Source organism: Nyctibius grandis, chromosome 7 (genome assembly GCF_013368605.1).
Source record: "Nyctibius grandis isolate bNycGra1 chromosome 7, bNycGra1.pri, whole genome shotgun sequence".
In the NCBI taxonomy this organism is placed as follows: Eukaryota; Metazoa; Chordata; class Aves; order Nyctibiiformes; family Nyctibiidae; genus Nyctibius; species Nyctibius grandis.
In genome coordinates this window covers 53650003-53670760 of record NC_090664.1, presented here as the reverse complement: position 1 = coordinate 53670760, position 20758 = coordinate 53650003, and the positions used below count along the sequence as shown (strand labels likewise).

Genomic DNA, 20758 nt, shown 5'->3' with positions numbered 1-20758 from the left:
GGGAGGTCTGCAGCCTGCCTGGAGCCCGAATCAGGGATATCACCAGGCAACTCCCCAACCTGGTGAAGGCCACAGACTACCACCCCCTGCTGATCTTCCAGACAGGTGGGGAAGAAGCTGCATCCCGTAGTCTGAGGGGGATGTAGAAAGACTACAAGGCCCTAGGAGGGTTGGTGAAAGAGTCTGGGGCACAAGTCGTTTTCTCCTCCCTCCTTCCATTTTCAGGTGATGACGTGGGATGGAATAGTAGGATTCTCTCTATTAATGCCTGGCTACGAGACTGGTGCTACAGGCAGGGCTTTGGGTTCTTTGAAAATGGCTGGTTTTATAAGACACCAGGCGTGACAGTGATACATGGGAAAGGTTTATGTCGTAGGGGCAAAAGGGTTCTGGGACAGGAATTAGCAGGGCTCGTTTGGAGAGCTTTAAACTAGATTCGAAGGGGGATGGGGTAGTAGCTGGGCTTGCACCACTGGGGCAACGCTCTAGTGTTGAGGTAGACCAGGAGGCCTCCCATCCCCCTGGGGTGAAATCGGTGTGCTCAGCTCGCTCCCTGAAATGCCTGTACACCAATGCGCGCAGCATGGGGAATAAACAGGAGGAGTTGGAAATCCGTGTTTGGTCGGGGGGCTATGATCTAGTGGCAATCACAGAGACTTGGTGGGATGCCTCGCATGACTGGAATGTGGTCATGGATGGCTATGTCCTGTTCAGGAAAGACAGGCCGCTAAGGAGAGGTGGTGGAGTTGCTCTTTATGTGAGTGAGCAGCTAGAATGTATTGAGTTCTGTCCAGGGGCGGATCAGGAGCGAGTTGAGAGTTTGTGGGTGTGAATTAAGGGGCAGGCTGGCAGGGGTGATACTGTTGTGGGTGTCTATTACAGGCCACCGGATCAGGATGAGGAGGGTGATGAGGCCTTCTACAGGCAGCTGAGAGCAGTCTCGCAATTACAGGGTCTGGTTGTTGTGGGGGATTTCAACTACCCTGATATTTGCTGGGAGGCCTACTCAGCCAGCCATCCTCAGTCCAGGAGGTTCCCCCAGTGCATTGATGATAACTTTCTGATGCAAATGGTGGATGAGCCAACTAGGAGAGGAGCGCTGCTGGATCTTATCCTTACTAACAAGGAGGGTCTGGTTGAAGAGGTGAAGGTTGAGGGCAGCCTTGGTTGTAGCGACCATGAGATGGTAGAGTTCAGGATCTCATGTGGCAGGAACAGAATAGCTAGCAGAATCACAACCCTGGACTTCAGGAGGGCCAACTTTGGCCTTTTCAAGCAATTGCTAGGGGAAATCCCATGGGACAGGGTACTAGAAGGTAAGGGGGCCCAAGATAGTTGGTTAGCATTCAAGAACTGCTTCTTCCGAGCTCAAGATCAGAGCATCCCAGCAGGTAGGAATTCAAGGAAGGGTACCAGGAGACCTGCATGGTTGAACAGGGAACTGCTGGGCAAACTCAAGTGGAAGAAGAGGGTGTACAGATCATGGAAGGAGGGGCTGGCCACTTGGGAGGAATATAAGTCTGTTGTCAGAGGATGTAGGGAGGCAACTAGGAAAGGTAAGGCCTCCTTGGAACTAAACCTTGCAAGAGAGGTCAAGGACAACAGAAAGGGCTTCTTCAAATACATTGCAGGTAAAGCCAACACTAGAGGCAATGTAGGCCCACTGATGAATGAGGTGAGGGCCCTGGAGACAGAGGATAAAAAGAAGGCGGAGTTACTGAATGCCTTCTTTGCCTCTGTCTATACTGCTGGAGGCTGTCCTGAGGAGCCCCGGACCCCTGAGGCCCCAGAAGAAGTCAGGATAGAGGAGGAATCTGTCTTGGTAGATGAGGGCTGGGTCAGGGACCAATTAAGCAATCTGGACGTCCATAAATCCATGGGCCCTGATGGGATGCACCCGCGGGTGCTGAGGGAGCTGGCGGAAGTCATTGCTAGGCCACTCTCCATCATCTTTGCTAAGTCGTGGGCAACGGGAGAGGTGCCTGAGGACTGGAGAAAAGCGAATGTCACTCCAGTCTTCAAAAAGGGCAAGAAGGAGGACCCGGGTAACTATAGACCGGTCAGCCTCACCTCCATCCCCAGAAAGGTGATGGAACAACTTGTCCTTGGTGCTGTCTCTAGGCACATCAAGGATAGGGGGATCTTTAGGGGCACTCAGCATGGCTTCACCAAGGGGAAGTCATGCTTAACCAACTTGATAGCCTTTTATGAGGACGTAACCCGGTGGATAGATGATGGTAAAGCTGTGGATGTGGTCTATCTCGATTTCAGTAAAGCGTTTGACACGGTCTCCCACAGCATCCTCGCAGCTAAACTGAGGAAGTGTGGTCTGGATGATCGGGTAGTGAGGTGGATTGTGAACTGGCTGAAGGAAAGAAGCCAGAGAGTGGTGGTCAATGGGACAGAGTCCAGTTGGAGGCCTGTGTCTAGCAGAGTCCCTCAAGGGTCGGTACTGGGACCAGTACTACTCAATATATTCATTAATGACTTGGATGAGGGATTAGAGTGCACTGTCAGCAAGTTCACTGATGACACAAAACTGGGAGGAGTGGCTGACACAATGGAAGGCTGCGCAGCCATTCAGAGAGACCTGGACAGGCTGGAGAGTTGGGCGGGGAGAAATTTAATGAAATATAACAAGGGCAAGTGTAGAGTCCTGCATCTGGGCAAGAACAACCCCATGTACCAGTACAAGTTGGGGACAGAGCTGTTGGAGAGCAGCATAGGGGAAAGGGACCTGGGGGTCCTAGTGGACAACAGGATGACCATGAGCCAGCAGTGTGCCCTTGTGGCCAAGAAGGCCAATGGCATCCTGGGGTGTATTAGAAGGGGTGTGGTCAGCAGGTCGAGAGAGGTTCTCCTCCCCCTCTACTCTGCCCTGGTGAGGCCGCATCTGGAATATTGTGTCCAGTTCTGGGCCCCTCAGTTCAAGAAGGACAGGGAACTGCTAGAGAGAGTCCAGCGCAGAGCCACGAAGATGATTAAGGGAGTGGAACATCTCCCTTCTGAGGAGAGGCTGAGGGAGCTGGGTCTCTTTAGCTTAGAGAAGAGGAGACTGAGGGGTGACGTCATTAATGTTTATAAATATGTAAAGGGCAAGTGTCATGAGGATGGAGCCAGGCTCTTCTCAGTGACATCCCTTGACAGGACAAGGGGCAATGGGTGCAAGCTGGAACACAGGAGGTTCCACATAATATGAGGAAAAACTTCTTTACGGTGAGGGTGACCGAACACTGGAACAGGCTGCCCAGAGAGGTTGTGGAGTCTCCTTCTCTGGAGACATTCAAAACCCGCCTGGACGCGTTCCTGTGTGATATGGTCTAGGCAATCCTGCTCCGGCAGGGAGATTGGACTAGATGATCTTTCGAGGTCCCTTCCAATCCCTAACATTCTGTGATTCTGTGATTCTATGTTGAGCAGATAGCTATTTAATTTTGTGCTTTCAAACAAAATCCTACCACGGGACACATTTTTATTCTTTATTCCTATGTGAAAGATTCTACCAAATGCATTCTAAAACCAAACTGAACAGATAGTTTACCCTTTATTTTTTCAGGTCCAGGTGCTCACATGAAATATTCAGTGGGTGACTATTGACAAGGGAGCGAATAGAAATAATTTGAGACTCAGAATTGGTTGTAATATGTGCTAGAACTAGATTGAAACACAAATAAGGACATTTTTCTGCTTATGTTCCTACTAGTTTTCCTATCTTATACTTTGGAAACTCCTTCTTAAAAAATGCCCCTTACTGACTTTGATAGTGTTTTGCTGAGCAGTTCTGTTAGTTCAAATTCCTCTCTTGTGGACCATTGAATATCTTATGGTCAATAGTTTGATTGCTGTTACCTTGCTGCGTATAAAAGGAACTCTATGTGCTTTTAGGGAGCTGAAAGGAGTTCTGAAATTCACATAAATGCAACCAAATGAAGGAGTTTCATGTAGGGCTTGAATTTGTATTTTGTTTTTCATTCTAAAAGTCTAAATCTGTTAGTTGTTATCCCTAGTGATTAGTCATTACCCCAGTGAGCATTCTGTAATTTGTGTATGTGAAACATTGTATTAATAGACTCATTTTTGGCAGTACTTTGCTATTCTAGAAAAAATTGACCTAAAGGATAACTTTTCTCTCAAGAAATTTTTATAGATAATTGTACTATAGTAGTGCCCATGTGTCCATTTCATTTCATGAGTTGTTGTTCATCTCTTTCTAATACTTTGCAGATCATTTGTTCGATAAATTTCATCAGTATATGTGGAGTTCCTTGGGGTTTGACATAAAAAGGTTCTGTGTCATTTCCACAGCACACAAAGTCAGTCTTAAGCCAGTTAGAATAACCTAAAACCGTGGCTAGCTATATACATTGAATTCAGCTCATCCTAAGATGAGAAAAATAAGTAATTCCCTTTTTAATTAAAAAAAAGGTGAATTTGAAGACATCATATTTTTATATCGCTGATCCTGTAGAGAGTGGTCCTTTAGTAACTGAAGGTCCCACCAGTGCATTTATATCTGTTACTGATGGACCACTCTCTACTATACGACCAGAAGTATCAAAACATGTTGTAGGATTTGCAATTCTTAGTTTAATTTAAATGGAAATTTCTTACATATCCTGTACTGGAAATTAACAGATCTGGACTCTAGCCTTGTATTTGCCTTCAGCAGCATTCTTTAGGTAGTGTATTGTTACGATTTCCCCACACTAACTTTTACTTACACACCCAAGTTTCTTCTTCCAGGTTCTACAAGAAATCCCCCTCAGTAGTGCTTTACCTTACTTCTGAGAACACTTGTTCTGTAGCTTCCCTCCCAGATTCGTTTGCTAGAGAGACTTTTCTATCCAATGCAAACACTGAAATTATTTCTAAGGGTAACACTTTACCTCAGTGTCTTGACTTAAAAATTCATCTAGTTCAACAGCATATGATGAGGTGGCTGAGTTTAGCTGAGCTTCAGGAATTTTGAGTAGTCACTCTGTCTTTTCAAAATTTTTTAGTCACCTGTATCACAAGGATTTTTTTCAGTCACATCTTCTTAGCTTCCTTTTTCCTAGCCTAAGTCGCAGTCTATAAATACTGGGCAGTTGATGAAAGGCCAAAAAGTCTGTTGTTCCATGTGAGCCCAAGTACATGGCTGGTACAGGTCTTCTGAAGAAATCCTCTCGCCTTGTCCATGAATGTTTGTCCAATCATGACTTCCAGTCACTACACTGAAGGGGATGTGTAGGTGTTTTTTGCTCTTGATCACTGCTTTTGACAGACTCAGCCTTCATTCTTCTGAAAATTCAGTTCCCAAATCCTTAATACTAAAACAATGTTTATATTGACTAAAACCATTTTCTTTGCTTCATTTACTACAGTCAATGTAGTTACCTAAAAGCTCAGTCTCTCTGTTGTACTTCAAACTGCTTTGAAGATAAAATTAATCTTCTCAGAATTATTAAAAATTGAAAAAAAAAGCGTGTTGATTTTCACTTTATCTTTTGAGCTTTCAATTGGACATAGGTCTGTGTGGTTTTGCAAAGTAACAGTTCTTTGATTATATACTTTCAATTTGTTACCATGGTAAATTTTGATCTCTGAGTTGTGGTCACTGATCAGATCTGAACTTGCTTGTAAAGTCCCAGAGAAGGAAAAAAAAAAGCCGCAAAATCACCTAAACCAAAACAAAATCATTGCACAGTCATTCTGGCTCCAGGCAGTTGCATTTTCTTTTAAAAGAAATATATCTATGCATTTAAAGAAGAGCACTACAATTACAAGGGTGTATTGATTCTCTATCATGGTCCACATGTGAGCTCACAGAACTGAAGTAGCATGGCTGTACTTTAGGCAATGAAAAATGTGGAGTGTTTTAAAGACTCATTGGTGACCAAAAGGGTGTATTAGATGGGTGCAATTTGTTTTGACATGAGTCACAAAGGGCAAGTTGTTCTGTAATGGGTCAAAATTTTCTTCATCTTTTGTGGTTGAGAACTGCAGTCAAGTAAATTGCTCTCATCTACAAGTAATGTGGTAAATTGGGGCCAGAAGTCATTAGCAGCTGAATACTTACAGTGCTTTGCTTTACGTCACTTCAGTGCTTCTCATTGCCTTGCCACCCTTCCCCTTTGTCGGTGATTTAAACTCAAGCAGAATAATGGAAAATAAATTATTGAAAGTACTCTGCTAATCCACAGAAGAATTTGTGAATACATGAGAAGGTGAAGCTGCTTCATCATATTTACCTTTTCCCAGGCTGGTATGGGAGGCAGAATAGACCCATACCTGTCAGCATGCATAAACAAGTAAATGACTTGGATCAAAATCCGAGTAGTTAATAGTAATTAAATTTGTTCCCTCTGATGTGTGGAAAAGAGTAGTTATTAAACGAATAGACATAACCACAATCTCCAGAAACAGCAGGCACTAGTGCAGCGCCACAAAGCATTGAGGCACCTGCAAAATTATAGGAGAGACTTAATCTTCCTATTGACGTGCGGTTGTGAGGAGGGCAATACCAGATTTACTTCATTATTTGGTTTGTAGTAGTCCTTCATGGTATCTTCAGATTGTTTAAATTCTGCATAACAGTCAGTGGGTATGGAGCTTCATGAGGGTTGATCAGTGGTCAAATCACCTCCTAGTGAGGTTTGTTTTGAGAAAGTGCAGGTCCCTGGCTTTTCTAAGCACATAGAACAGGGGTGGTCACAAGCAGAATTAAGCATAGCAGTTATCCCAGTTCTGCCACTGGTGTTACTGTAATTTTTTGAGAACTGTGTACTAAATGATTCTTAATTACCAAGTCTTGGTGTGAAAGTATGCAGGGCTCATCGTCAGCAAAGAGTGAAATAATATCGAGCAGCACGCTACGCTTTTTAGTGTGATGCATCATACCTTCTGTACGCTTGTGTTGTCATGTCGAGGTAAATTAATTTCAACAGATGTCTTATGAGAAGACATCTGTTTTGTTTAACATTTTTCATTTTTTTGTTTTACATTACCCTTTCTTCTAAATGAATGTGCTTTTAGTTGGTTTTGCTTTATATCCTGGGGGGCATCAAACACAGTATAACCAGCCAGTCAAAAGAGGTGATTATCCCGCTGCATTCAGCATTGGTGCGGCCTCACCTTGACTACTGTGAGCTGTTCTGGGCCCCACAATTTAAGAAGGATGTGAAGGTCCTTGAATGCATCCAGAGGAGGGCAACAAAGCTGGTGAAAGGGCTAGAAGGAGCAGCTAAGGACTTTGGGCTTGTCTAGTTTGGAGAAAAGGAGGCTGAGGGGGGACCTCATTGCTCTCTACAGCTTCCTGAGGAAGGGAAGTGGAGAGGGAGGTGCTGAGCTCTTCTCCCTGGTATGCAGTGATAGAACGTGTGGGAATGGCTCAAAGCTGTGCCAGGGGAGGTTTAGATGGGACACTAGGAAGCATTTCTTCACCAAGAGGGTGGTCAAACACTTGAACAAGATTCCTATAGAGGTGGTCAATGCCCCAAGCCTGTCAGTGTCTAAAAGGCATTTGGACAGTGCCCTTAACAACATGCTTTAACTTTTGGCCAGCCCTGAATTGATCAGGCAGTTGGACTAGATGATTGTTGTGGGTCCCTTCCAACTGAAATAGTTCTCTTCTCTTCTCTTCTCTTCTCTTCTCTTCTCTTCTCTTCTCTTCTCTTCTCTTCTCTTCTCTTCTCCTCTCCTCTCCTCTCCTCTCCTCTCCTCTCCTCTCCTCTCCTCTATATTCATACAGGGTTTCACAGAAGGAAGTAATTTATCTAATGGGTATTAGTTTTAACTTATGTATTATTTCTGTTATTTTCTAATTGTCAATAGCTTTCTCTTTTAAGTTACTTCTAGCACTGGAAACAAACATATAGAAGGAAAAATGGATCCCTTGTTTTGGCCATCAGAAACTAACAGCTTTCGACGTTTCACCCCTGAGTCCTTGGCAGCAATTGAGGAAAGAATTGCTAAGAAAAAGAAGCCGCAAGCCAAAGTTAACGGGGAGAATAAGAACCAAGGAGTTGAAGAAGAGAAAGTTACTCCTCAGCTTGATCTGAAAACCTACAAAAAACTACCATCTCTGTATGGGGATCTTCCTGTGGAGCTCATTGGGGAACCCCTGGAAGATTTTGATCCATACTACAGTGATCACAAGGTTGAAACTTTAAAAAGCATTTTTTAATTTAATTTTGTCTGCTGAACACCTAAGAGAGAGTAAAAACACTATTCAGGAGATGCTGGTTTTTGATTGTTCTGTAGACAGATCTTCAAACATTACTAGCGTTTTTTGGGGGCAGGAGTGCTAAGGTATGCGCCACATTATGTAATGAAAAGGTATTTTAAGCTCCAGTCAGCAATCAGAATTAACTACGAAAATATGATAGACTTGATAGATACACTTTGATAGGAAATATATTCTGAGATAACTGATGCTTTGTTTTCCAGAGCAGTTTCTATGATGTCTGTGGGGCTGAACTCACTGTCAAACAGCAGATCGCACTGGAATTGCTGACTTACTGCAGATGCTTTTGCTGAATTACGAATATTATACAAATTAGCAAAGACGTATTTGAGATACTTCCAGTACTCAGTATAGCAAAAACGTATATTTTCATTATAGTAAATTACTTTTCATTATTTAGGTGTCATCAGCTTTGTTTATTGTACCATATTTATATTGCATATACTCCATGCTATTGCAGTGTTTTGTGCTGTTGCCTATAGGAGTGTGTAAAGTAGATGCTCTAGGAATCCCTTCTAAATGAAATGTCTATTGTATGATTGCTTACTGTTGAGGGAGATATGACCTGAAGAGCAGAAAATTCCATCCAGTCCTATGTTGCTGTCTTTTATGTATACCAGCAAATCACTGGAATATAATAATTTAATCAGAAAGATGCAGAAAGCTTTATTCTTCCAGAGTTTTTTTTCTCAAAGTAATCAAAGTTATATTCTTGGTGAAGAGAAACTAAGGCTGATTCAGTTGAAGAAATTTACATAAAAGTTAGTGAACTGTGTTTTTGATTTAAGAGATTTCATTTTTACTTCATGTGGCAGAAGTGCTGAGCTGCATGGACCTTAAGGTAACTTAGAGAGAATTTACAGTGTTACTTGATAGTTTAGATATATTTCAAAATTAAAATTTTTGCTTTGTCTGGACTGGATTCTGATAGTCCTACACAATATATATTTTGTAAGTAATCTTTTCTAGCCTATAAAACTATCCAAGAGTAAGGTACTTTTGAGTATGATTAACACCATTGTTGCAGTCCCAGAATAGTATTCTTTAATTACTTTGACCTCATGAATACGATCACTTGCTCTTCAAATTCATTCCCGTTACTACTTCTTCCTCACAGGCAATAACGAACATTTATATAGCTGCTGTCTTTCTTTCAAAATGTTCATTTGATAGGTCACAGCTCCAAGTAAGAATACAGGAAAGCTTTACTCGTAATTGCAGTTAGATATAGTTCCAGATGCAGATTTGAAAACCTAAACATTTCATTTGGGGGGAAAATTTTGTTTCGTTAAAATATTTCATATACTACAAATATTTTTTTTATAGACTTTTATGGTGATAAATAAAAGGAGGACTATTTTCCGGTTTACTGCCACACCTGCCTTGTGTATATTTGGTCCTTTTAATCCAGTCAGAAAAGCAGCAATTAAAATTCTGATCCATTCATATCCTTTTATTGGTTTACCTTTTTTTCATTTTTAAAATATATTGCATCATTTTCTGTCATTCTGTTCCTCTGTTGATATTAATGTAAATGTAAGCGCAAAAAGCTCGTATTTAAAGTCAGATTTGCAGATATTGTTATGAAACAATATTTAGAGGCTACTGTATGATAATTTAGGCCTTTTCCAGAACTTTTTCTAAATCTCTACTGTGGTGACAAGCTTAAATTTTAAAAAAAAACAAAACAAAACAGTGGCTCCCTAGTTATTAAAACACGAAGGATGTGATTTACGGCAATGCTTTTGCCGAAAGAGTCTGATGTTATCCTAAGGAATGTATTTCACACTCAAGTTTAGAAAATTCTGAAGAGCACCCATTTTTTATATTTTTGAAAAAATATAAACGTAGTTTGAAGTACGTAAAAATGTGAAGGATCGCAGGTGCAAAACCATAGGCTGAGTAGTTTCTGCTCTTTCTGCCAAACATCTGCTTTCCTTTGGAATTATTAATTTGTAGAAATAGGTCCTTTTATGGGGACTTATGGCTGACTGTGTATTCATGCTATTAGAAATTACTAAATTTGCTGTTCGGTTTCAAATAAAACCTAAATTTAAGGTCAATATTTGTTTTAAAAAAATGCCACTTTTATTAGGTGACAAGTGAGCTTTCATGAAAGTATGTTTTTTCTTATGTATGTTTTCATCACCTGCCACATAAAATGAGAAAGTTTTCTGAACTCGTGACAGAGCATAGGTGTCTCTTGTAAGAATGTATATATGGACTCCCAGTTTCAAAGAACACTGGTTATTGATAATTAAGCTGGTTTTCCTAGGCTTAAAAACCCTAGTTATTATGGGATTGAGGCCCATTCCTCTTTATTCCATGCTCCTGCTGGGAATAAATAGAGGTTTCTAAAGTTTCACATAACAGTAGACAACAGAGGACTCGGATTTTTTCATTTATGTTCCTTATCTCTTCTGTCAAACATATTATGTCCCACTAATGTCCAAACTTTCAGAACTATCTCCACATGCAGAGAATTCATTATTATTTTTAAATCATGAAGTTTACCCAGCTGAGCAGAAGATTGATCTGACATCATTTTCTTTGGAAAACACGTGAAAATTCCTGAGCATATGCAAAACCAAAGTAATTATTTCAATATCTGTATGGTTTTTTTGTGTGTAAATCAGCAACTTTTCTGAACTCCATTGTTTTATAATATAGCACTTTTTTCTTAACTTATTATTCACATTATTTGTTGGCTTTATTACATGTACTGTGGTACTCAATTGTGCTTCCATGGCTGTAACTAAGCTTCCAGAAACACTCAGCTGGACTGAGTAAGTATCTCAGTTGCCATTTGTTCACTCTTCTTCTAAGGACACCAATATGCTGGACTGAAAAATTTAAATAATGTGGTGATCTAATTCTGGGGCTTGAAATTTCTGGGACAGACCTCTGAGGAAGATTTAGGATTACTACTATTATTATTTTTTTTATTATTGTTATTGTTATATGATACAGTCTTCTGTGGAGTTTCAGTGCCTTTTCCTAGAGGCTTGTACCATATGCCCTTTTCTCTACATTGGTTAATTTTGCCATCTGGCATAACACAAAACATTGCCCCATTTTTCCTTTTAGGGATTAAGCCTTTTAGAGAGACTGTACCTCAGGACTCTAACTTAGTATCTCTCATTCTAAGGCAATAACCTGAATGTCTGTTATGGCCAGTTCATGCAAAAAGTATAAAGGGATAAATATTCATTCCATTCTTTCTTGCTGTTTCCTGGGGACACACCTAGTTCAGTTGTTCACCTTAGGAAGCCATTTATTTATAATGTCTTGCTACCTTTTGTAATTGGGCACTGTACCCAGTGTAATTTGGGTTAATGTTCTAGAATTAAATCTTGAAAATGTGCCTGGAGGCTCAGAGGTTCTATAGTTTTAATTCCTCTTATTTTGGGGTAAGCATGGTGATAATGATAGCTGAATTTTACATAGGATTTCTTTCTGTTATAGAGTATTTGTCAGAATAAATGTATAAAGTGTGCAAACTTTACAGGCTAAAATAAGTCTTTGCTGTTATTGTTCTGCCAAAATGTTGAGGCTTTGAAATTTTCCAGCCTGCTTTAGAACATATACACAGTCTTAAACATTTTTCATAAGGAAATGTGACCTATCTTTCATCCAGAAATAGTATGGTATGCCTATGTGAACTTTTGTGATTATAGATTTACATGGAAATCTTACTAAAATTCAGGAAGGCATCTTCTTATACCCATGATGTTTCTGAAAGTAATGTAACCTGGCCTATTTTACTTTGCATTTTCTACCTTCGTCTCCATCCAGTGACTAAATCATAGAAAAGGTAGAAGTGTGCCTGAATGTGTCTCTATCTCATTAATATTTTTGTTTCTATAACTTTAATATACACTTTCCTTCTCAGACATCTGTTTACTGGCATATATACTGGCGAAATATTGATAAAAATATTAGCAAGAGGATTTGTTTGGAATGAATTTACCTTTCTTCGAGATCCATGGAACTGCTTGGATCTTCTTGTTATTGTCATAACGTAAGTAAAACTCAGTTGTTCTTTTACACTCAAGGGACAAACACACAGATAAAATGCTATTTGATATTGCTGAAGTTCTTTAGAGTAGTTGGCATTGCACTTGTTTAAGAGTCACTGTGGTTGAATGACCCTTTGCATATCTGCAAAGAGAAAAATAGTCATGGACCTTCAATCAAGACGTAAGTGCAAAGCTCATTTAGAACTGTTTGATTGTTCTCAATTTAGTACGTGTTTAATTTTGATAAGCGGCGATTGCATAGACAGCCGGAACCAAGCATGCCTCTTTATATTGTCTTAGTTGTACTCTGGATCAGATGAAGCTCATTTGAGAAGGATCCAAAGTGGGTCACAAGGTGTTGAATGACATGGTGATAAATAGCAGATGAAATCCCAAGAATGTAAAGTGATGCTCAAGGAAAAACAGACCTGGCTTTGCATACGCAGTTATGGGCTCTGAAATAGCTTTCACTTGTTGGAAAGATGATGTTGGAGTTAAAATGGATAATCTTGTGAAAACACCACTCCCGTGTGCAATCACGATCAGAGAATGAAATAGAAAATGAGGACGTTATGGGTAAGAAACAAAGAAAGAAGCAGAACACATAGTTATTTCACTGTGTGGCCTGTATTTTTTTTCAGGGCTATGTGTAGTTTTGCTCCTGGCATCTCAAAAGATGATAGAACTAAAAAAGATACAGAGAAGATATATATCTTGTATTCCACATAAGAAACTAAGTAGGGTAGAACTCTCATGAAAAAAATACAGAGCAGGAACATTGTTGAAGTCTGTGGCACAGAGCCAAAAAGAGAATAAATAATTTATTTTTTTCTCCTACAATGAGAGTTAAAGGCACCAAATGAAGTTGTCAGATGGCAGAATAAAAAAGAAGGGAGTAGTTTTTCACATTATGTGTAAGCATATTCCCATAGGAGGTTGTGGATGCAAAAATCTTAGTTGCCTTCAGAAGGCGTCTGGACAAAATCCTGCATGAAAACACATTAAGGGTTGTTTTTAACACAAAGATACTATGCCTTGTTCAGGAAGTCCCTGAGCTATAAATTTGCTGGAAGAATTAAATCTGGGAAGCATCACTGCCTTGATTCTAAACTTCCCTGTAAGCAACTGTTGTGGGTCATTCTTGAAGACAGGGTAAGTGGCCAGATGGATCACTGCTGTGGTCAGTTTAAAAATTGTGTCAAAACCAACTAGCTAGGTGGACAAGAAATGAGGAAGAAACCAAGTTAGAATTTTCATCTCAAATACAGAATGTTAATCTCGAGAACAAAATAGTCTTACTTGCAGCAGTGAACAAATTCACTCGTGCCCAGTCTCAGAGGTTGAAAAGCAAATCTCTGTCATTTCACATTTCTGAACAGTTTTCAGTTGTCTTGTTCTAATTTATTAGAGGTGTAGAGTAATTTAGATTGGAAGGGACCTCTGGAAATCATGTGGTCCAGCTCCATGCTAAAAGCAGGACTAATTTAGATTAGGTTGCTCAGGACCTTGTCCAGTCAAGTTCTGTGTTTCTCTAAGCATAGAGATTGACAATGTCTCTGAGCAACCTATTCTAACCACATTGTGGATTTTTTCCTACTAAATTTCTAATTGAAATGTCTTGTGTAGCAACTTATGTCTTCTGCCTCTTATCCTTTCATGGTGAGCTTCCAAGAAGCTGGCTTCATCTTACATTGGGCAGCTGAACACAGCAGTAAGATTCCTGCTCAATCTGCAGAGCAGCCTTGTCACCCAGTGTATTGACTGCTTGCCTCACAGTTTAGTGTTTGTGAACTTGCTGAAGGCAAACTCTATTCCGTTCTTCAGGATGTCAAGGAAATTGTTAAACAGTATTGGCCCCAGGAGTGGCCCATGAGGGATGCCACTAGTAACCAGCTGCAAGCTGAACTTTCTCCCTTTGATCACAGCACATAGATGCATGGATAATATTTCGCTTCCACAGGTTTTAACGCTAGTCTCAGGGACGTGGGAGATCTTAGAGCAGACCTCACTGGTAAAGACCAAATCAAGGCATCACTGAGTAGTTTCAGCTTTTGCACTGAGGACTGAGTCCTCAGTGACTAGGACTGAGGAACAACAGGTCCACAGTTTCCTCAGTCATCTTTTCACTGTTGGTGTATTTAAAGTACCCCTTCTTGTTGCCCTTTACATCCCTTGCTAGCTTCAACTTCAGCTGAACTTTGTCTTTCCTTGCTTCATCGCTGCATGCTTGGCAATGTCTTAGTGTCCCTTCCCAGGCCTATCTCTGCTTCAACCTTCTGCACACTTCCTTTTTGAATATGAGATTAGTCAGGAGCTCCCTGTTCAGACAAGCTAGTTTTCTGCTTGACTTTCTACAGTGTAGACTGCATTGTTCCTGTGGTTTGAAGAAAATGCCCTTGAAGATCAGCTAGCTGTTCTAGGGGCTGCTTTTCCCTCTGAGGCAGTTTCAGATGCTTGAACACACTGAAATCTGCTGTCTTGAAGGCCAAGATTTTTATTCTGTTGTTCATCTTACTTACTTCTCTTGGGGTCTTGAACTCCACCATCTCATGGGCTCTGTAGCAAAGGCTGCCATCAACTGTCATATCCCTGACTGGTTTTTCCTTATTTGTAAATAATAGGTTATGTACTCAGATGTCATTACACACATATATATGTATATCAACAAAGTATTCTTATGGGTAATCTATAAACCACTCAGGAGCTTACACATTGTTAATTGTCAGTAGCTATCAAGTAGTCCAACAGCTGTATGAACAATTTAATTTTATGGTCCTACTTCCCTACCCATACTCCCAATTCATTTGTGTTCAAGCAGATATAAACAGTTTGCAATATAGTATCTCCTTCTGTTTTTTTTGAGGCCTATCATGGAACAAACAAAGGTATTTGGAAATTAACTTAATAGTTAACGCAAGTGCAGTTATTACTTAAGGTACTTTAGAATTGTTTAATCTTGCAGGCTAGGCAAAACCATAATGTTCTGATCTATGGCTGACAAAAGTCATGCTTTGAGTGGGAGGTCACCTAGATCACCTCCAGAGGTCCTTTCCAACCAACGTTTCTCAGATTCTGTTATTGAGACTTTTTATATTAAGGAATTCTGTTACCAGTTATGACTTTGTAATAACATGAGTAAAAATTCATGTCCATTCTGACATGAAATGTCTTATAAAATATGGGGCAACCTTTTAAAGATAAAGTGCTATGTAGAATATGCAACGCTTAAAATCCTCATTTTCTGAAATTTTCAAATTGTTGCAACGATTAAATTGAAACTAGTATTAATACTCAAGTTCTTAGCTGACTGTTAAGTGAAAGTTAGAAAGACAGCCATGTACTACAGAATTAACATATTTGCTCAACTCCCTTCTCCTAAAGTATAGATTGTGTAATTTTGAGATATCTGCAACATGTACTTTCATGTGGTCTAGATCAGATTAGCCTCAGTATGAGAGGGTGTGGTTATGACATTGAAGGTTTTATATTTATTTGACATTTTGATGGATAAACACTTCAAAAGTTAAGCATCCAAATCCAGACTAAGTAAAAACTTGCTGTATTTCTTTTCAGAGGCACTATTCAAAAGTGTCATTACTTTATATCAATACCTAGAAATGGACTTAGATTCCTAACTTTAGACATCTACCTTAGGACATATTTGACCTATGTATTTTCTGTAACTTATTCATTACTGTGTGCTCAATATGCGTGTGCTCTGAAAAGCTAGATCTTTATCATTCAGTTAGATGGTGGTTTAATTTTCTAGGTACGTTACTATGTGTAAAAGTACGGGCAAGGTTTCAGCTCTTCGAACTTTCAGAGTACTGAGGACTTTGAAAGCTATTTCAGTAATACCAGGTAAGGAACAATGTCTTACTAATTTTCTCTCCGCTTCAGCAGTATGCTATTTCTAATTCCTCTCCTGTTCTTGTCTTCAGATTTCTGGTCACTTTTTGTGACGGTTAACGGGATCCCAAGGTGTGACTGTTTTGCAATCTGTAGTAACTCTCAGCAGCATCCTAACAGAATATTTTTTATCATCTTTCCTCAAAATGATTTTGATGCAGGCAAATTTTTGTATTTTCTGCTTTTTCTATCCCACCACTAATGTTCAATTTTACTTAGCCCATTGCCTTTGTCTTTTTACTTTTGTCTTTCCTGAGCGGCACGCCCTATCTGGAATATTGTGTTCAGTTCTGGGCCCCTCAGTTCAAGAAGGACAGGGAACTGCTAGAGAGAGTCCAGCGCAGAGCCACGAAGATGATTAAGGGGGTGGAACATCTCCCTTATGAGGAGAGGCTGAGGGAGCTGGGTCTCTTTAGCTTGGAGAAGAGGAGACTGAGGGGTGACCTCATTAATGTTTATAAATATGTAAAGGGCAAGTGTCATGAGGATGGAGCCTGGCTCTTATCAGTGACATCCACTGACAAGACAAGGGGCAATGGGTGCAAACTGGAACACAGGAGGTTCCATATAAATATGAGGAAAATGTTCTTTACAGTGAGGGTAACTGAACACTGGAACAGGCTGCCCAGAGAGGCTGTGGAGTCTCCTTCTCTGGAGACATTCAAAACCCACCTGGATGCATTCCTGTGTGACATGATCTAGGTAATCCTGCTCCGGCAGGGGCTTGGACTAAATGATCTTTCGAGGTCCCTTCCAATCCCTAACATTCTGTGATTCTGTGATTCTGTGATTCAATACATTGACTTAACATAATATGGCTATACCACCATATTTCTGGTATCACGTTATACTTCATTAGCTTTATCTTCTACGGTTTATTTCCCAGGATGCTGACTTCACAATATTTCAGAGTTTCATTTGTCTGTTTACTGATCACAGCCACTATCTGGATTGAGCATTATACTTTCAACAGTGTTTTGCATATGCTGTCCAGATATTCGATATTTTTCTAAGTCATGCTACGAATTAGAATAGCAAAGTATGCATTTCAGAATCTAACTGCAAAAACTCATTTGAAAATCTATAAATGGTTATATATCCCATTGTCACAATATATATTAACTTTACCATTTCTATGTAATTACAAATATATTTTTGATTTTGCTGTGGAATTAAACAGGGATTAAAAATAGAAAGTGTTTAATTTATAATGTCAAAACAACCTGTCAATACTTTTCCTTTCATATTCACCACGGAGAACAGAGATTAAATGTAATTTTACTTTTTTCTTTTTAAAAATTTCTAGAAAAATCCTGGTTATCATTCTCTGCCTATGTCATATTTAAAATTCAGTTATTCTGCCAGAGTATTGGTCTTCAGTTTATATATAACCCATTTTCACAGAATCACAGAATGGTTGAGGTTGGAAGGGACCTCTGGAGGTCAGCTGGTCCAACCCTCCTACTCAAGCAGGGCCACCTAGAGCTGGTTGCCCAGGACCATTTCCAGACAGCTTTTGAACATCTCCAAGGATAGAGACTCCACAACCTCTCTGGACAGCCTGTGCCAGTTCTTGGTCACCCTCACAGTAGAAGAGTGTTTCCTGATGTTCAGAGAGAACCTCCCGTGTTTCATTTTGTGCCCATGGCCTCTGGTCCTGTCACTGGGCACCACTGATAAGAGCCTGACTCCATCCTCTTTGCACCCTCCCTTCAGATATTTATATACATTGATGAGATCCACCCTGAGCCTTTTCTCCAGGCTGAACAGCTCTCTCAGCCTTTCCTCATGGGAGAGGTGCTCCAGTCCCTTCATCATCTTTGTGGCCATTTTCTGGACTCTCTCCAGTATGTTCATGACTCTTGTACTGGGAAGACCAGAATTGGAACCAGTACTCCACATGTGGTCCCACTAGTGCTTAGCAGAGGGCAATGATCACCTCCCTTGACCTGCTGGCATGCTTTGCCTAATGCAGCCCAGGATACCATTCACCTTTGTCGCAAGGGCATATTGCTGGCTCGTGTTCAACTTGGTGTTCATCAGAACCCCCAGGTCCTTTTCTGCCAAGCTGCATTCCAGCTGGGTGGTCCCCAACATATATTTGTTCCCTTCTCAGTGTCATAAATGTTCTTTTGTTTTCAAACTTGTGACAACTGTAAGACATTATCTTCTAAGACAGAATTCGCCGAGGCCAGCAGAAGCTATCCTTTATTGTAATGTGTATTTGGCACAATGTGAAGTACTTGTTTAAAGTTAATCAAGCACATAGATATATCCATATTCATTAAAGTTTGTAAGAGTTTGCTTAGATGCCATCTTAATTTAGTTAGCAAAATTAGTGTTAAAAGGAATTAAAAGCCAAATAAGTTATGATTAGGAAATTTAAGAAAAAATACTTTACTCATTCCTATGCTTTATTTTACATCATTTAATACTCTGAAGTTACAAAACCATTTACACTGATTGGTTTTAACATACTTGCAACTGTTGTATATTGTCATATGGGAACGCTACTGCCTTCCTCTTCTCATCTTTCGTATTATTGAATCTTATTTTTTCTAGGTCTGAAAGTCATCGTAAATTCACTTATTGAATCTATTAAGAAACTCACTGATGTGTTGATCTTGACTGTTTTTTGCTTGAGTGTATTTGCTCTAATAGGCCTCCAGCTTTTTATGACCAATTTAACATCCAAATGTGTCCTCAATAATACTATATACAATGACACGTTATGTAAGGATGTCAAGATATATGTACCGAACGACAAAGGTAAATTTATTCTGTTCTCCCTTTACACAATCTGTGTATCTTCCTATTTATGTCTTGTTTTTTCACGGAGATGGTAAAATATAGTTGCCTTTCTCACAAGAAGGTATGTCCTTCCATTTGCACAAGTAGTAATATGAAGTCTCCGGGACAACTGAATGTGAGATTAGTGAATCTTGGATTTGGAGAAAGATTAGCAGTCTGTGGGATAGAACGGACTGAATTCTCTGTAAGCATTTGCTTCTTTACCTATGCACATTGCACGGGGATCCTAATTTTAGGGGTACTGTACAGAGAATGATTTTTTCCATCGCTTAATCTATATCGTTCAGGGATTTTGCCTACTTCTCGCAAAGATTCTTATTTTTACCAGAGATCAAATAAAATCTTACATTGTGAGTTGTGCAGTTAATAATTTTGTTTTTTTTTTTAAATTGCCATAGGGACAGATCTGCTGAGAAAAAGCCCTATATGCCCTTTGTTGTGAAAGGAGTCTTTCACACAGATTTGGTCTATCAGGGTGTTTTTTAAAGTGCAGTAATGTATGGTTTACTGTCAGAGTGCTATAGGAACTGAAAACTTCTGCTTTTATGATTCCTTGATTTTTTTTTTATTAGATATCTGCTACAGAATGAATAAATCTTCTGAGATATTGCTCTGTGGGTTCAGTTCAGAACCTCAGTAAGTGAACAAAGCAGTTTTAGTACTTTCTTATTTTTTCCTCCAGATGTACTGTGGTTTTATTTTTGGCCTAAAGGAATGGTGATGATCTTTCAGGAGGGTGGAATGTGTGTGTGGGGGATTATTAAATTAAAAACCAGGTATTTAGCATCAGAAAAAGAATGTAGTAAAGTACTAGGATGCAAGCAATTACACATGTGCTTCCTTGCTAACCACTAGTAATATAATGGTAATGTAGAATGATGTGAAGGAGTAAAGATCAGTAAAGAGTTGTGAGATGTTAATAAACACTCTTCTCATCTTGGTTAATTATTTAAAAGTAAACATATTTCATTTTTTTCCCCTCTCTGTGTATTTGTTTGCATGTGTCCTACATCAGTGGAGAGTGTCTCTCTAGTCAGAAACTAGACAAACCTAGAGTTTCTGTCTAGTTTCTTTGACTACACAAATGGCTTTCTAGGATTGTCTGATATAAATCAGCCCTTCTGGCAGAATTATATTGGGGAATAATGAAACGGACTTTCAGATAAACTGAACAATTCTATATTTGATGTTCTGTAGTGGATGCTTCTGGGTACAATCTAATACTGCAAGTAAGTATTGTTTAACATTTCTTTTGTGGTTAGCAAAGAGTGCCCAGAAAATTATAGCTGCCAGAAGGTTGGGAAGAATCCTGACTTTGGTTATACAAGTTTTGATCATTTTGGCTGGGCCTTCCTTTCTTTATTCCGTCTGATGACACAGGATTACTGGGAGCGTCTCTACAGACAAGTAGGTACTTTTATTACCTGCTAGAATGACTTTAGACATGCAGTCTTTATGTCCACTTGAAAAATCTGCACTTCTTCTAACATTACTGATACCAAATTGCTTTTAAAATTAACTTAAATATTAAGGAAGTAGCTTCAAGTGACTTAAGTTGTAACACCGTCTGCAAGTGACACTGGGTGTGAGCAACCCTGCTGTGAATGCTCATGGTTTTGTTGGAGAACACGCTTAGGTCAGTGATTAATAGTTAAATGCTAATATGTAACTACCAAAGGACTGGGGAATATAGTAGATCGGGCTAGTGAACTCCCTGCTGCTGCAGGGTATGTGAGGACTTGTTACATGCTCTGTTCCTCTTCCTTTTAAGTCCTGACTCCTCCCCAAACCTTTT

The 20758-nt window shown here is 39.8% G+C and overlaps 1 protein-coding gene across 1 annotated transcript in view; it reads left to right on the top strand.

Annotated features, from left to right (window-relative positions):
* The first annotated feature begins 7864 nt into the window (after nucleotides 1-7864).
* Nucleotides 7865-20758, top strand: part of LOC137665884 (sodium channel protein type 5 subunit alpha-like) — a 47542-nt gene continuing 34648 nt past the window's right edge. Inside the window, exons 1-8 of the mRNA XM_068405359.1 lie at nucleotides 7865-8137; nucleotides 9551-9669; nucleotides 10921-11010; nucleotides 12117-12245; nucleotides 16013-16104; nucleotides 18715-18954; nucleotides 19536-19599; nucleotides 20226-20370. Of these exons, the coding sequence (XP_068261460.1) occupies nucleotides 7865-8137; nucleotides 9551-9669; nucleotides 10921-11010; nucleotides 12117-12245; nucleotides 16013-16104; nucleotides 18715-18954; nucleotides 19536-19599; nucleotides 20226-20370 (1152 nt within the window). The remainder of the gene's footprint in view (nucleotides 8138-9550; nucleotides 9670-10920; nucleotides 11011-12116; nucleotides 12246-16012; nucleotides 16105-18714; nucleotides 18955-19535; nucleotides 19600-20225; nucleotides 20371-20758) is intronic.